The sequence below is a fragment of the Rhea americana genome, unplaced genomic scaffold (assembly GCF_003343005.1).
Source record: "Rhea americana isolate MKP2758 unplaced genomic scaffold, rheAme1 scaffold_92, whole genome shotgun sequence".
NCBI classification, from domain to species: domain Eukaryota; kingdom Metazoa; phylum Chordata; class Aves; order Rheiformes; family Rheidae; genus Rhea; species Rhea americana.
This window is the reverse complement of record NW_028187111.1, coordinates 1,352,611-1,368,076: the sequence shown is the minus strand read 5'-3', so window position 1 is coordinate 1,368,076 and position 15,466 is coordinate 1,352,611. Positions and strand designations below refer to the sequence as shown.

General features: G+C 39.9%; 1 protein-coding gene across 1 annotated transcript in view; it reads right to left on the bottom strand.

The window, feature by feature from the left end:
- KPNA1 (karyopherin subunit alpha 1) overlaps positions 1 to 15,466 on the bottom strand; it is a 59,528-nt gene that overhangs the window by 7,876 nt on the left and 36,186 nt on the right. Inside the window, exons 12-13 of the mRNA XM_085324573.1 lie at positions 1,002 to 1,129; positions 147 to 325 (exon numbers count right to left, since the gene is read on the bottom strand). Coding sequence (XP_085180699.1) covers positions 147 to 325; positions 1,002 to 1,129 — 307 coding nt within the window. The remainder of the gene's footprint in view (positions 1 to 146; positions 326 to 1,001; positions 1,130 to 15,466) is intronic.

Here is a 15,466-nt window from a genome sequence, read left to right as displayed (position 1 = left end):
AAAAGATGGAGCATGTTGGTAAGTGGACTTTTGTCTAAAAACAGTTCATTAGTGATGAGAAAATTAATAGAATCTGGTTTCTGAACCGCTAATGGGTTTATGATCATTGCTTTAACTACTACACTCCACAGATGTTTTGATCATACCATATGCTTCTTCAATAAGAGCACAGTAAGGATTAATGCCAGTGCCACTGCGTTTGGATTCCTGCTCTCCAAGCCTCAGGATATTTTCCAGGCCATTCAGTGCTACTTGCACAATCTTTGAGTCCATTACTGTAAGGAGGTCACAGAGTGGTTTGATGCACCCCAGTTCTACTAAATACCTGAAAAACACCACAAGAACCCAGTCTGTAATATCATATTTGGTGTAGCCATTTAAGCAGTTGGACTAAGAACCAAAACAATCAGATGAAATATAAACCTGATGGGAAAAATTACGAACATCCGTTTATATCTAGTCAATTCTGCTATAATATATCTTAAAGATATTTCATATCTATCTCTATATGAGAGAGTTATAAATATTTTGTTCTATAACAAGAAATTGTATATCAGCATGTATACTGGTACAAAATAAATAGGAAAAACAGTACATGATACTCTTGTCTCAGGGGCTTGGGAATAGGTCTTCAAGATATTTCTCTCTAGGTTGCAAATGAACTTTGTTATATTCTACAATGACCACTAAGAAATGAGTCAAAAAGTTTCATGTAGGTCTTTAAAAGAAAGGGTTCAATTAAAGAAAAAGTATCATAATTGAAATTTTTAGGTGATTTCTCCATACAGGAATGAATGGCTCATTCATAATTCAGTCCAAAGACAGGATCTCTGTAGAGACAAATATTGGAAGCATACAGATTTGTGCATAGGTCCTGTCAAGACTGTACCAATTCTAACCTCTAGGTTATTGTTCTTTATCAGCTTCTAGGTTATTAGTATGACACCTTGCGCAAATACTAATTCACTCAATTGCACAGAAAGATTTGCACTATTTCATACTTGATCTGTTCAGCAGAGCCTCCAGATGTTGCATTTGTGATTGCCCACGCAGCTTCTTTCCTTGTCCGAAACTCAGCTGTTTGCAAAATATTTATAAGAGCTGGGAAGATATGGGCGTCTATGACTGTCTGCAAAAAGAAATGACACAGGTTATAATAAAAATGGGAAATAACTTCCTTGTCCTGAGCTACTTAATGTCCATGTTCATCACAATACATGAAACAATGAAACATTACTTCTCAAGGGTCAAAAAAAAAAAAACAAATTTCAGCTTTACATTGTAAACCCTTATTATCACTGAGGTCTGTGCTGATCCCAAAAGCAACTCAAAATCAAGCTGAAGTGACTACCATACTTAATGTGTTACTTAATTATACCTTAATAACAAAGAACGCCATACTTCCCTTGTCTTCCAGATCATAAATCAATCTACTATTAAGTCATTAAACCAGTAAGTCAGTAGAGTCCCTTAAACAGAGAAGAAAGCCCCATAAAGCTCTGCATCATTCTACTTCCATTAGGTAAGACAACAGAGCGAAGAAAGAACACATTGTAAGAACTAAAAAGCTTCTCCAAACAAGCAAGGATGAATATACTCTTTCCTGGTGAAAAAGACAAAGCAAGATAGTTTAGTAACACTGTTAACTGCTTAGCCTATCAATCTGGTATCAATCAAATCAGTATTTAAGTCAGCAGTTCAAAGTTTCTAGTAACCTCCTCTGGAAAAGAACCTTTTGCAGTAAGAGACTAACGAAACAATTTTAGTTATGCGTATATGATGAGGATCTGAAGCATCTGCATAAACCTCATTCAAAGCAGCAAAAGCCTAGGATTTCATTTTTAAACTACCACATCACAGAACTAGAAAAGACAAATTCAAAGAAAGCCAAAGAGATACAATCCCTTTCAATCAATCAGATTTAATACAGCATAAAGCTACACTCAATCTACTCTACTCAGGTCAGTAGTCCCATGGAACATTGTCTCTTTTACCACAGGATCTGCACCTCTGATATGGCAATCATCTGAGGCCCTGAAGTAAAAACACTGTTCCATCTTGTCAACTATCATAAAACACAACCCAAAAGGAATTAGAATTGGTTAAGAAAAATATTTTTATACATTTGCTGTTTTCTAACATTAAAATGTTTTATATTTGTGTTAGACTGAGAAAAGAAGTCCATTTAGAGTGAGAAGATTCTACATGAATTTTTTTTCCATTCTCTACAGTGTTCAAGGCTCTGGAAACTATAGCCTGTACAATCCTGCCATCATACTCCATGTCCCCAAAGGACAGTAGTTTAAGCAAATAGTAATAGTGGAATAAAAAAAAAAAAAAAAAAAAAAAAAAAAAAAANAAAAAAAAAAAAAAAAAAAAAAAAAAAAAGAACTACATTATGGTTTCACAGCTCTTTCAGGAACATATCTCATGGTTATGTTAACCATCATGCCAACACTTCTATAGTGTAGGGTAGCCTGTTTTGAAGGCAAGTATCAGAGACCACCCTTTGTCTTTACTGGATGTTTTGAAATTTTAGTTTATTTTTTTTTCAGGTTATAAAAGATGCATCATTGACAGTTACAGAAATCCTGATTTGCAGCTTTGTCCTTTCAATTACACCTCCATCACCCTATGTTACATTAGATTCACACTTTGTAAAGAACATTTAGCAAAAAAATTTTGAATGTGAATGCTTTAAATGGTAGGTTGTAAATAGGAGCCACTTAGTTTAAAAATATATATTTTTTCAGGACACAGAATGCATTTTTTCCTGATTTATATTTTACCAGAAAAAAAACTTCATTTTTATAAATATAAAAACACAGCACACATTCTGAAATATTATCTACAGAGAGAGCTAGAGATTCAAAGAATGTGAAGATGACAGGATATGTCAGGACATTAGCATTTTACTATTCTACCCAAAAAAAAAAGTAAACCAAAGATCTCCTTATTGCTTCTTAAATCCCTCCTGACAAAAGAAAATTTTACAGGAGTCTTCTTTCCTTAGAAAGTGCCTTATTTAAAAAATGTCTATTTTCATAGTTACCAATGTCAAGCTATGTGACATGACAGCACACAACTAAGTGAGCACATCTTAGCTGATAGGCAGTTACACACTTTGAGCCTTTTCTTAATGTCAAAAGAAAAAAAAAAGTTACTTAAACATTTAAATTTAAGCCTTTAAATACTGGCAGAGTCCCAGAACAAAGGCAACTAGCAACAAGAGGGCAGTGAACGGGAGAATCACAAAAGCTCTTATTTTTCTTCTGATTCAATCAATTTTGAATCCTTCGCTTCAAAGCACAATCTAGTGGGCAAAAGCTCTCTTCTGACAGTGCAGAAACATGCATTTGAACCCTTTCAGAGGGAAATGAATCCAGGTCCCCCATCTCTTAGATGAGTATTCTAATTTCTGAGCTACTATATAGAAGGTTAATAGGCACCTTGCTCACTTTCTGCTCTGCAATTAAGTCAGCTATCTTTACCCAAACAGAACAGGTTAAAACACCAAGATGAGCTACAGCCTCTCATAAGCGCTTCACTCGAGGCTSAAGAGAGAAGCAGATTATCAATCACTATAATGTTTCTCACTGCTAGACATGCATGTAAGTGTTGTCGCCATCTCACTGTAGCATGAGTCCCAGTTACAAGGTTTTGGTTTCTCTGACCATGGGACATTGTTTGAAGATCAGCAACTGGTGGGGAGAGATGGGATTCACCTCACCAAGTGGGGCACGTGCCTTTGCCAACAGGTTGGCCAGCCTGCTAAAGACGGCTTTAAACTAGGTAGGAAGGGGGAAGGGGAGAGTCACAGAGAGAAGGTAATCAATAAAACACAACTTGGGTTGGGGGGCCTCCAACGAGTGCATGCAGCTGGAGATGTGCATTTCGGACATGGCTATGGGGGCCTCCCTGCACCCTTCCCGGGAAACCTGCAGGCATGATTGCCTCTCTGAAACGCCTGTACACCAATGCACGCAGCACGGAGAACAACAGGAGGAGCTGGAGATCTGTCTGCAGTCACAGGGCCATGATCTCATTGCAATTACAGAGACATGGTGGGACAGCTCGCATGACTGGAACGGTGTCATGGATGGCTATGTGCTTTTTAGGAAAGACAGGCCAGGAAGGGGAGGTGGTGGAGTTGCTCTTTATGTGAGAGAGCAACTGGACGAGTTCTGCCTAGGGGTGGAGGAGGACGCAGTCGAGAGCTTATGGGTCGAGATCAAAGGGCAGGCCAACACGGGGGACACTGTTGTGGGTGTCTACTACAGGCCACCTGACCAGGAAGAGGAAGTCGATGAGGCCTTCTATAGACAGCTGGAAGTAGCCTCACAATCACAGGCCCTGGTTCTCATGGGAGACTTCAACCACCCTGATATCTGCTGGAAGGACTACACAGCAAGGCACAAGCAGTCCAGGAGGCTCCTGCAATGCATTGATGATAACTTCTTGTCACAAGCGGTGGAGGAGCCTACGAGGAAGGGTGTCCTGCTGGACCTTGTCCTAACCAACAGAGAAGAACTGGTTAGAGATGTGAAGGCTGGGGGCAGCCTTGGTTGCAGTGACCATGAGATGGTGGAGTTGAGGATCCTGCATGGAGGAAGCAGGGCAGTAAGTAGGATCGCAACCCTGCACTTCAGGAGAGCGGACTTTGGCCTCTTCAAGGACCTACTCAGAGGAATCCCATGGGTTAAGGCCAYAGAARGAAGGGGGGTCCAGGAGAGCTGGCTAGTATTCAAACATCGCTTCCTCCAAGCTTAAGAGTGGTGTATCCCTATGAGTAAGAAGTCCAGCAAAGGCAGCAGGAGACCTGCACGGATGAGCAATGAGCTCCTGGCCAAACTCAGACAGAAAAAGAAAGTACACAGAATGTGGAAGAGGGGACAGACCACCTGGGAGAATTATAGGAATGCAGTCAGAGTACGTAGAGATGCAGCAGGGAAGGCTAAGGCCCAGTTGGAACTGAATCTGGCAAGAGACGTTAAAGACAAGACAAAGGGCTTCTTCAAATACATTAGTAGCAAGAGGAGAACTAGGGAAAATGTGGGCCTGCTGCTGAAGGGGGCAGGGGCCCCGGTGACAATGGATACAGAGAAGGCAGAATTACTGAATGCCTTCTTTGCTTCAGTCTTCACTGCTAAGGGCAGCCCTCAGAAATACCAGAGCCTGGAGACAAAGGAGAACGTCTGCAGAAAAGACGACTTTCCCTTGGTCAAGCAGGATCAGGTTAGAGATCTTTCAGGCAAATTTGACATCCACAAATCCATGGGCCCTGATGGGATACACCAACAAGTACTGAGGGAGCTGGCAGATGTTGTTGCCAAGCCGCTGTCCATCATCTTGGAAAGGTCCTGGAGAACTGGAGAGGTGCCTGAGGACTGGAAGAAAGCCAGTGTCACTCCAGTCTTCAGAAAAGGCAAGGAGGAGGACCCAGGCAACTAGAGGCCTCTCAGCCTCACCTCCATCCCTGGAAAGGTGATGGAACAGCTCATTCTGGATGTCATCTCCAAGCATATTGAGGAAAAGAAGGCGATCAGGAGTAGTCAGCATGGACGTTGTATACCTTGACTTCATCAAGGCTTTCAACACTGCCTCCTATAACATCCTCCTAGACAAACTCAGGAAGTGTGGGTTAGGTGAGTGGACAGGGAGGTGGACTGAGAACTGACTGCAAGGCAGAGCTCAGAGGGTCATCATCAGTGGCATGAAGTCTAGTTGGAGACCTGTGGCTAGTGGTGTCCCCCTGGGCTCAGGACTGGGTCCCATCCTGTTCAACCTCTTCATCAGTGACCTGGATGAGGGGACAGAGTGCCTCCTCAGCAGGTCTGCTGATGATACCAAGCTGGGAGGAGTGGCTGATACACCTGAGGGCTGTGCTGCCATTCAGAGAGATCTGGACAGGCTGGAGAGCTGGGTGGAGAGGAACCTTATGAGGTTCAACAAGCGCAAGTGCAGAGTCCTGCACCTAGGGAGGAATAACCCTAGGCACCAGTACAAGCTGGGGGCTGAAAAGCCTTCTGGAGAGCAGCTCTGCAGAGAAGGACTTGGGAGTGCTGGTGGATGACAAGTTGACCATGAGCCAGCAATGTGCCCTTGTGGCCAAGAAGGCCAATGGTATCTTGGGSTGCATTCRGAAGASTGTTGCCAGCAGGTYRAGGGAGGTGATCCTGCYCCTCTACTCAGCCCTGGKGAGGCCTCATCTCRAGTACTGTGTYCAGTTCTGGGCTCCCCAGTACAGAGACATGGAGCTACTGGAGAGTGTCCAGTGTATGGCCGTGAGGATGATCAGAGGGCTGGAGCATCTGCCCTGTGAGCAACAGCTGCGAGACCTGGGCCTCTTTAGCCTRGAGAAGAGAAGACTGAGGAGGGATCCTGTCAAGGCCTATAAGTACCTGAGGGGAGGGTGTCAAGGAGACGGGGACAAACTCTTTTCAGTTGTCCCAAGTGACACAACAAGAGGCAATAGGCAGAAATTGAACCACAGGAAGTTCCACCTAAACGTGAGGTGGAATTTCTTCACTGTGAGAGTGACAGAGCATTGGACCAGGTTGCCCAGAGAAGTTGTGGAGTCTCCTTCTCTGGAGATAGTCATGGCCCGCCAGGATGCAACCCTGTCTAACATGCTCTAGGTGACCCTGCTTGAGTAGGGAGGCTGGACTAGATGATCTCCAGAGGTCCCTTCCAACCTTACTGATTCTATGATTCTACCAAACTGTCCCTCTGTAGCACAGCAAGTTTTTCAACTGGCAGTCTGTTAACAGCTGAAATTCACAGAGCTTAGGTTTATGGAATAAACATTATCTGGATCACAAAATAGTTTGCAATGACCTTAAATATGCTTCGCTAGATTTCAAAAGTCCAATTAAGCTTCACTAGGGCAGAAATAAAGTGTTAGTATAGAAGAAGGGTTAGCATCATCTATTACTTTAAATATCCTGTGATACAGCCTTACTCACAGTAGTTATTCTTGAAAGCAAACTAGAATGTATAATGATTCCTAACTCTCTGATATTTTAATTGGAAASAACGGTTAACATAGGTACAGGACACATCTTCCTTCATAGTTAACTTTCTTCTAAGCACCAAAACAGTAAGCTATTAAGCTAGAGTTTGTACTTGTGGGGTTTTTTTTGTTTGTTTTGTTTTTTAATGGAAGAGCAAACCTCAGGCAGAATGAAATCCTAAAAAAGTGTGGTAGGAATAGAGGCTTAGAACTTCTGAGGATTTAGAAAGTGAGGATTTGACAACTCAAATGAGCTTGTCAGTATTACTACATTGTGTGTGTTGTCTTGTGGAAGTGTGTAGAAGACGAAAGTAAATACAAAAAACATTCAAAATTAGCACAGTTTTCACACAAAATGGAAACATCACAGTACAGGGATTTCAGTTCAACAGCTTTAAAAATATGCTATAGAAGTAAAACAGAAATGACAAAAATTAAATTCAAGTTTTTAACTAGGGATTGATGTACAAACTACTGCAAATCTCACCTACTCTTTGTCAACAATCTACATGTTCCTCTGTTCCTATTCTGTATTAACTATCTACATGTTCCTCTTTTCCTGTTCCTTCCTGAAAAAAGTGGTCAATTGCCTCATACTTGCCATAAAGTAAAAGATGTTTACACATTCTCTCTGAGTAGCTGATGTATGGCAATGTTTTTACTTATCAATGTCTTCAGAAGGTGACTCAAATTCTTAATGGTGTCTGGTAACAGTAGTCCAATTGGGTAACAAAAATTTAAAGAAATATTTCTAAGAAGCACACCATTTGTAGCACTTTTCAATCTAAATTACTGTTGTGTTTCCTTGTAAGAACAAAAAATACTCACACACTGCTTACAACAGTGACCAATAACAGACACATAGGAAAGAACATAAATTCTCTTCACATGTAACTCCCATCAGAGTGTAAACTCTCTTCAGCTCAACTTTTTTTTTCCTCTTTGAGTATCTGGTTTTACTGCACTCATATGAAAAGACACCTGTTTGCCGTTCTAGATACAGCATCTATTCACTTCTTTGATACCTCTTCATTTGAAAGCTTGCTCAAAAACAAAGAATAGTCATGTCTTGCTCACCTTCCCAATGCCACTCTTGATTCTAGCCTGTATTTTGTGGTTCTCCTTACCACCAGCTCCTACTATATCCTCTTACAATGAGTCTGCATACCCATCAGTAATTTCCATTGCATACCCAATGGGAGATTTATACTAGAACTAGAATGAGGATTTCTTTTTTGTCTTTCATCACATTCCTGTTGATTTCTAATACTTAAAGTTGTTTTTAGGCTGCTAGGAGGCGCTAAGCCAACATATTCAAAATACTTGTAATCCCTAAATCTCTTTACTATGTAACAGCTAATCCACAGCATGTCCGTTAATACATGAAGTTATTTCTTCCCTGAAATTTCTCCCCGAACTCCATCCTTTCACATTTGCCTGAATTGAATTCCACCTTGAATTATAATGCTTGGAATCTCACATAGTCCTTCAGCAAATCTGTCCCTCATTTTTCAATGCTGAATACCTTAAAATCATCAGCAAACTTTGTCCTGCTCTCCCCCAACAAAAGATTCAGCCCTTTTCCTCCCCTATATTATTAATATGTGAAGGACTCCTGTGTGGTTCTCCCCACAATTGGGAAACTGATCTTTTATTCCCACTATACGTTTCAGATATTTTCATCATTTATTTGCAAGAGGACTTCTCTTTCTATTCCACTTCTCACTACAACACGCTTCCTTTTTTTGCTGAAAACTTCCTGGAAATTCACATAGCCTGTATCTACAGGATTTCCTTTACTAAGATGCTCAGTAGCCTTTCAAAGTACTCAAGAAGATCTGTGAAGTATGATTTTCCTCCAGAAAAGCTGTGCAGACTTTCATAACTTGTCTCTTAATCTGTCTCTACTAACTTTTTTCCTATCAGATTTTATCACATCAGTAACGACTTTCTGCATCCCCCGAAACCCTCTGGAAATGTTACCATCACAACTGCTACCTTCTATTCTCCGATATAAAAACGGGGGCGTATCAGAGTTCTGCTATTCTGGACGTAAGAGCCTTTAGAAATCTTGGATGAACACCATTCACGTTTGTTACTGTTCTGTTCATTTGTTCTAAAATTTCTTCTGTCTGACACTTCAAGTTAAGATAAATCATCCTACCCATCTTTTGTAAGAAGAGTAGTGGAATGGAAGTTTTCCACTCTCCTACCCTGTGAGCACTGGGACAAGGAATACTATTTAGCATTTCTTGTTGGAACCCTCTTTTTACAAGGTGAGCCTCAGATGCTTTAGAAGGGTTCCAAAGTCTTAAAATGAGTTTGAGAAAAGATTTCTGTATTTTCCATAGGTTGTTTCCCCAAAAACTCTGAATTCTTCTTACTATATTTTTATACTGTTTGCCACATTTTATGCTGCTACCTGTTTTTTTGATTTGGATATAACTCCAAGTTTTTGGAGGCTATTTTACCTAGCCAACATTACTGTTTACAAATGAAAGCTTTTTTGTGGACTTCTCTCTTTTTTTTTTTTAATAGAAAACATTTGTTTGCTTTGACTCTGCAAGAGGGTTGTCTATATCTTGGAAACATTGTAACTTTTTTATTAAGCTTCTTCATTTTATAGTATTTGATTTTGAAAATGGAGCTAAATAAAAGTGAATTTTCTGAAGTTTATTACATCTGCAATGATGCTAAATGTAAATAGATTAAAGTCAATATTAGGGAACAGCTCTTCAGTAATTATTACATAATGGCTGAGGTTGGAAGGGACCTCTGGAGATCATCTAGTCCAATTCCCCTGTTTAAGCAGGGTCACCCAGCAGGGTCAACATTGCCCAGGACACTGTGTAGTTGTTTTCTGACTGGCTCCAAGAACAGAGACTCCACAACCTCTCTGGACAACCTCTTCCAGTGCTCTGTCACTCTCACAGTGAAGAAGTTCTTCATTATATTCAGGTGGAACTTCCTGCGCTTTAGTCTGTGCCCACTGCTTCTCATCCTCTTGCTGGGCACAACTGAAGAGGGTCTGGCCCCATCCTCTTGACACCCTCCCTTAAAATATTTATATACACTGACAARATCACCTCTCAGACTTCTCTTCCCCAGGCTGAAGAGGCCCAGCTCTCGCAGCTGTTCCTCAGAGGGCAGGTGCTCCAGTCCTCTGATCATCCTCACAGCCCTATGCTGGACTCTCTCCAGTAGTTCCATGTCTCTCTTGTACTGGGGAGCCCAGAACTGGACACAGTACTCAAGACGAGGCCTCACCAGGGCTGAGTAGAGCGGCAGGATCACCTCCCTTGACCTTCTGGCAACACTCTTCCGAATGCAGCCCAAGATACCGTTGGCCTTCGTGGCCACAAGGGCACATTACTGGTTCATGGTCAACTTGCTGTCCATCAGGACCTCCAAGTCCTTCTCTGCAGAGCTGCTTTCCAGCAGGTCAGCCCCCAACCTGTAATGATGCATGAGGTTATTCCTCCCAAGGTGCAGGGAGGAATCTCCTGATCACCATGACCTTTCAGAGAGGATTGAGAGTGGCCTTGCAATGACATCTTAAATCAGTATTATGTGCTGTCCCCTAAGTTAATTTGCTGCTTCTCCTTCAATTTCCTTGACTAGTGTTTCCACAAAGTCACTCACAGTGACTGTACATGTAAAAATTAAGTCTCAGCATCATGTGTCTACATACTATTCATCATATATATGTGAAAACTACTGAAGATTTACAGCCTCATTGTGTCTTTCTGCTCTCACAAGCTTTCTCATTGCCTTTAGCAAGTCAAGATAACAGTCATCATCCTAGCTGACAGCTATTAGCATAGCCCTACTACTACATTCTTCTCCTTCAGGTCTGAAATTTCAGTTCATACAGATTCTTGGTAAAGGTTTTCATATAAGATAAAGGAATTAAAGCTCTGCTGCCCTCAATACAGTACGATGTATGGGATCCACCAAATGCAGAAACCTGAAAACAGATTTTGCATGTAAACACATGCTTAAATTTTAGATTTTTATTTTAAAGTTCTGTTGCCACAAACCGCACATGAAGATTTTAGATCACTGATATAAACTATGGCACGAACCAAATACATTCTATATTTCAACGATTTGATATGCAGTTTGCTTACGTATACTACAGCTCAGTGCATGCATCTTGACACTCCTTTTCCAGCTCTCTAACCTTACCATGGCCTGTTGAGAAGAGGCTCTGAAAATTCATAGTTTGTATCTTTACCTCAAGCTACAAAAAAAGCATTTCATTTGAGAGGTTTCAGTGATAAGCAGCATAGCATTTTCTACACTTGCCCATGTCCTATTTCAGCAAGGATAAAAAACTAAAGGAGGAAAAACAGGGCACAGATCATGTTGCTACTGTGTCTGGCTGTACTCAGGTTTCCAGATGTGTTTGTGAAAACGTAAGGTATACCAAAAAAATAAGCAGTAAGTTTCTTAACCTATCGAAAGCAGCAAAYTCCTGTGATTTCTTCACTGTCAGATAGGGAAGACAGTACCTGGTGTACTGCCTTTTGTAACTTTTCAACAGGTTGCAAAGTCAGACACAGAACATTATCTGAGGCATGTGATAGCCTTTCATACCCTTCAGAAGGGTCGGCAGTCAGGATTTAGCTTCAGTTGTGCAGTTCTCCTTCTGATTCCCAGGAAGATGGAGTTCCCCTTCTCCCTGACTTGGGAAGCTATCCACTGAAGTACAGCAAAGCTGTATACAAACTAGGAAATTAACAAACAAAAACTATACTTAGTGACAATCATGACTGCATCAGGAGATACACATCCAACCCAACCCTTAAAAGCACAGAAATAAAGAGGGAAAGACTGCTGTATTCCACCACACTTTTCTGTTGCCTAGTTCTGTTGAGAACACACTCTAAAAGGCTTTCACTTCCACCTTTGGTGGGGGGGGGAAAAAAAAAAAAAAAACAAACTAATGATCTCCTGTACTTCAATATTATCTCAAAGAAATTTCAGCACTTATTTTCACACATTTCATGCATGTCAATTTATATTGCTTTAATACTTGAAAGAGTTCATTTGATTGTGTTTGAATGCAATTTTAATGGTGATACGCTGCTGTCTTATCTTTTAGAAATGGCAGTGAAAGCCTTTGAAGTGTGCTACCAAACAGCACCGTCGGCAAAAAGTGGAAATGAATATAGAAGTCCTTCCCTCTAACTTTGTATTTCTATACTTTATAGTGGGTGGGCGGAGAGAGTATAACCCAATGCAATCTTAAACAACACTAAATATAGTTCTGTCTGTTAATATAGCTCAGGTAAAATACCTATTAGATTTACCAAAATACTTAATTTTTAACTTGGCATGCAGAAGTGATAGCTAGATTACAGCTTGAGCACTACCAAAAGTTTCCATAGGTTTCTAAAATGTTGACTATTCTGCAGTAATGGCTCACCAGTTAAATCTGCTGGTAACTTGCAATAATGTGGTTTACTATGCAATGAAGTTATTCAACTTTCAGGAAAAAAATATCATGGGCTGAAAATATTCTAGTCTGATTCCTGGCTAAGGATTATGTATGTTCAAAATCTGATTAACACTGTTACTGGAATGGATCTGGCTACAGTCTGTACCCTCTAGAAGGGTAGAATTACTACCAAGTAATTTGGAGGGACTGGGGAAGAAAGCAGGGGAAAAATGATTTAGTTTAGAGCTGAATCTAGTATTTTAGAATTCTTTCTGTAAGAAAGACCAAGTCTCAAGACAGTATTTTAATTCATTACAATATGTAAGGATTTATTTGAAATTCATTGAGAAAAGGAAAAAAAAATACCCATGAATGAGATGGGTTCATCTATGAATTCAAATAAGCCAGATATTCTTCAGAGATGTGAATTCTCTCTCACAGCTACAGAAAACAGACCAAGCTTTTATTCTCCATTTTGGCTTATGATCATCTTCAAGAAGCATTTTCCAACTTCAGAAAATTTTAAACTGTTTTCAGCTCAAATATTTGCAATGATTTTGACATTAATTAGGAGCTATCTGAAGGAACACCTCAGAGAAGCAATTTTATGTGAAAAGTAGACCTAGCAGCTCTGGAGCTGAAAGGAGGATTCATCACAGCTTGTACTTCACATAACAAAAATCTCCAGGCTGTGACTAGAGACTAAAGACTTAGAGCCTCTCTGGAATTTTACATCTGTGATGCAACTTTCCCTTCAGCATATAATCATTGCAATTACATCTGTAATTGTCGATTTCTACTTCCAAGAAGCAGTGTCCTCAAGATTTCCAATCTCTTGAATGTCCTTTACTTCTCAACTTTCCCCTAATAGGTCTCCCTCTGTAGTTCAAAAATCTAAGCTTCATGATGGACATGATTTGCAAAATGTCATAATTACCAAGATATTTATCTCCTGCTCAGGATCAGAGGTGTTTAAAGGGGGGGCGGCAAAAAATCCCCTCAGGTTTATAGCTGTCAGTTTAAATTGAACTGGGTATACACTTAGGATAGTTAATGTTTCACTATAACTACACACGCATAGCAAGGAGTCCAAATACAGCTCATTACTCTGAATTAGGTATCAATGGTTCTCAGGTGAGGAACTTCTACAGTTTTCACTTTAAAAAAAGCTTCTTCTCACATTTTTTTCCCGGACTTGAATGTAAACATTCATCAACAGGCTTCCAACCTTGTCTGTGACATATCCTAAGGCAGCTGGTTTACACTCAACTCTAATTCTAAATGTATTTTTTCAATTTCATTGACACTATCTTTTTTCCTGATGCACAAACCCAGAAAAAGAAATCTTCTGCCCAGACAGCCACCACAACTCTAAAGGATCACCTGCTACAGTTAAGGTGTGATATCAATGGCTCACAGCATTCATGCTCATCTCTCTGCCTTGTACCTCCTCCTTTCCAAGTCATAAAGCAGTTCAAATCTGTTCTCAGTACAAAAAAAGGTTGATCTAAAACTGGTGGTAAGACACTCTGAAACCTTTAAAAACTGCTAAAAAAATCATATGCCCACTTATACCTAACAATTTTATTTAGCAAGATTAGACAAGTTTTGCTAACATTTGTCAAAGGAGAGGCTACTTTATTCCCTCGTTTTCAAATAAAAATGGGACAATAGTTTAGAAAACATAGGCTTATCAAGGCTGTAGTTAGACGATCCACTTAGAGCCTCAATTTTAAAGGCTAAAAATAYTGCGTAAGCAAGGATAGGCACTTATTCCTTCACTTGAATATGAAGGCATGGTACAATGAATAGGATGACATGGTACAATGAATACTTATGTTCAAGTCACAAAAGGGAATATTCTGTTGAAATAGTTTCTAGGTGTATTAGAATCTAAATTATCTCTAGGATACCTCACAATTATATCTTCAGTAGTTCAAGAATATGAAAACAGAGAAACTGACATTTTGAAAAGCTGTACTAATCACGAATTTCACTTTCTATTGCCTCTTCAGATATTTATCACCTAATGGAATGATTTCTAGGAATATCCTTCTGATTTTCTCAAGCATTTCTTTTTCTGAGGCTGCAACATTCCTACATGATTGCATCTCCTAAAGTCTCTCTCAGATTTGGAGAAACATAAAATTAAAACACAGATTGGAGCAGACTGTTCCCCAGAAACTACTCTCTTATGCTTCCCAAGAAAAGCAGCAATAGGCTTCTAAATAGAAGCTTGGGGGAGCAGCAGTTTCTAAGGTAGTAACTGTAAGGATAAGGAAGCCAAAAGATTTTCACTGCAAGACAAGTAAAGACAAATATTTTTACCTTTCTACAAGTGGTCATGGCTACTCTACATACTGTCTTACACTGCTGATTGTACAGCAATCACACTTGCTGGTACTGGTTAAAACAGGGATAACACTGGCTGATTTTATATAGGACTTTTTCTTGTACATTCAGCTATTCGAGAGATCTAACAAATCACAATAAAATCAGAACCAGAATTCTCAGACCTGTACTCAGGTTAGGATAAGTGATCACATCCTTCTGTGTCTGACAAAAACATGACTTCTGTTGGTATGATCTTCACTAAGATCTTTAGCGAAAGATGGAGCAAATATAACTGTAGGAGTACTAATGAAGGTTTCTTTGGCCTCAGTTCCACTTTCATCATAATCACATCCTTACATCAGATGAGAGACCTACACAGTTTTCCACCTTTATAAGTTTTTGTCTTCTTGTCTATTCACTTTCTAACACGTTCATCTCTGAAACCAGATGAACATTCATGTTTAACTCCAGGAAGCTTATCAAAGACTGAGTTATCTTCCTCAAAAGATTTCATTTAATTTCCCAATCTTTGAGATGTGGACAGAGCTCTCACTAGAAGTATTAGGACATTATGCTGTCCTTTCAGCAGCTAAACGTTCTTCATAAGGGAGAAAGTATAACTGAAAGACTGTAAATATCACCTGCAAAGCATGTAATACACATTTTCCTCAGAAAAA